The 239-nt window shown below is 64.9% G+C and overlaps 1 protein-coding gene across 1 annotated transcript in view; it reads left to right on the top strand.

Moving 5' to 3' along the window:
• Positions 1 to 10: 10 nt before the first annotated feature.
• LOC104084061 (serine/threonine-protein kinase MARK2-like) overlaps positions 11 to 239 on the top strand; it is a gene marked incomplete at both ends in the record, with an annotated part of 1,450 nt that continues 1,221 nt past the window's right edge. The window contains one exon of the mRNA XM_009587771.1: positions 11 to 67. Within this exon, the coding sequence (XP_009586066.1) occupies positions 11 to 67 (57 nt within the window). The remainder of the gene's footprint in view (positions 68 to 239) is intronic.

Raw genomic sequence — 239 nt, 5'->3', positions numbered from 1 at the left:
TCTCCTGCAGATAGTGTCGGCCGTGCAGTATTGCCACCAGAAGTTCATTGTCCACAGGGACTTGAAGGTGAGGAGCCCCCCCCTTAAAGCCCCCGACACCCCATGGGACCCCTGCCAGCACCCCAAGGTGCTCCACAGGTTTCATCCCCTGCCTCTCGACTCCAGGGCAGCACCCAGACACCCCCAGGACCCCCAGAGCAGCACCCAGACACCCCCGGACCCCCCCGGCACCACCCAGA

The sequence above is a fragment of the Fulmarus glacialis genome, unplaced genomic scaffold (genome assembly GCF_000690835.1).
Source record: "Fulmarus glacialis isolate BGI_N327 unplaced genomic scaffold, ASM69083v1 scaffold4101, whole genome shotgun sequence".
Classification (NCBI taxonomy): Eukaryota; Metazoa; Chordata; class Aves; order Procellariiformes; family Procellariidae; genus Fulmarus; species Fulmarus glacialis.
The sequence above is the reverse complement of the archived record's forward strand: the minus strand, read 5'-3'. Positions and strand labels throughout refer to the sequence as shown.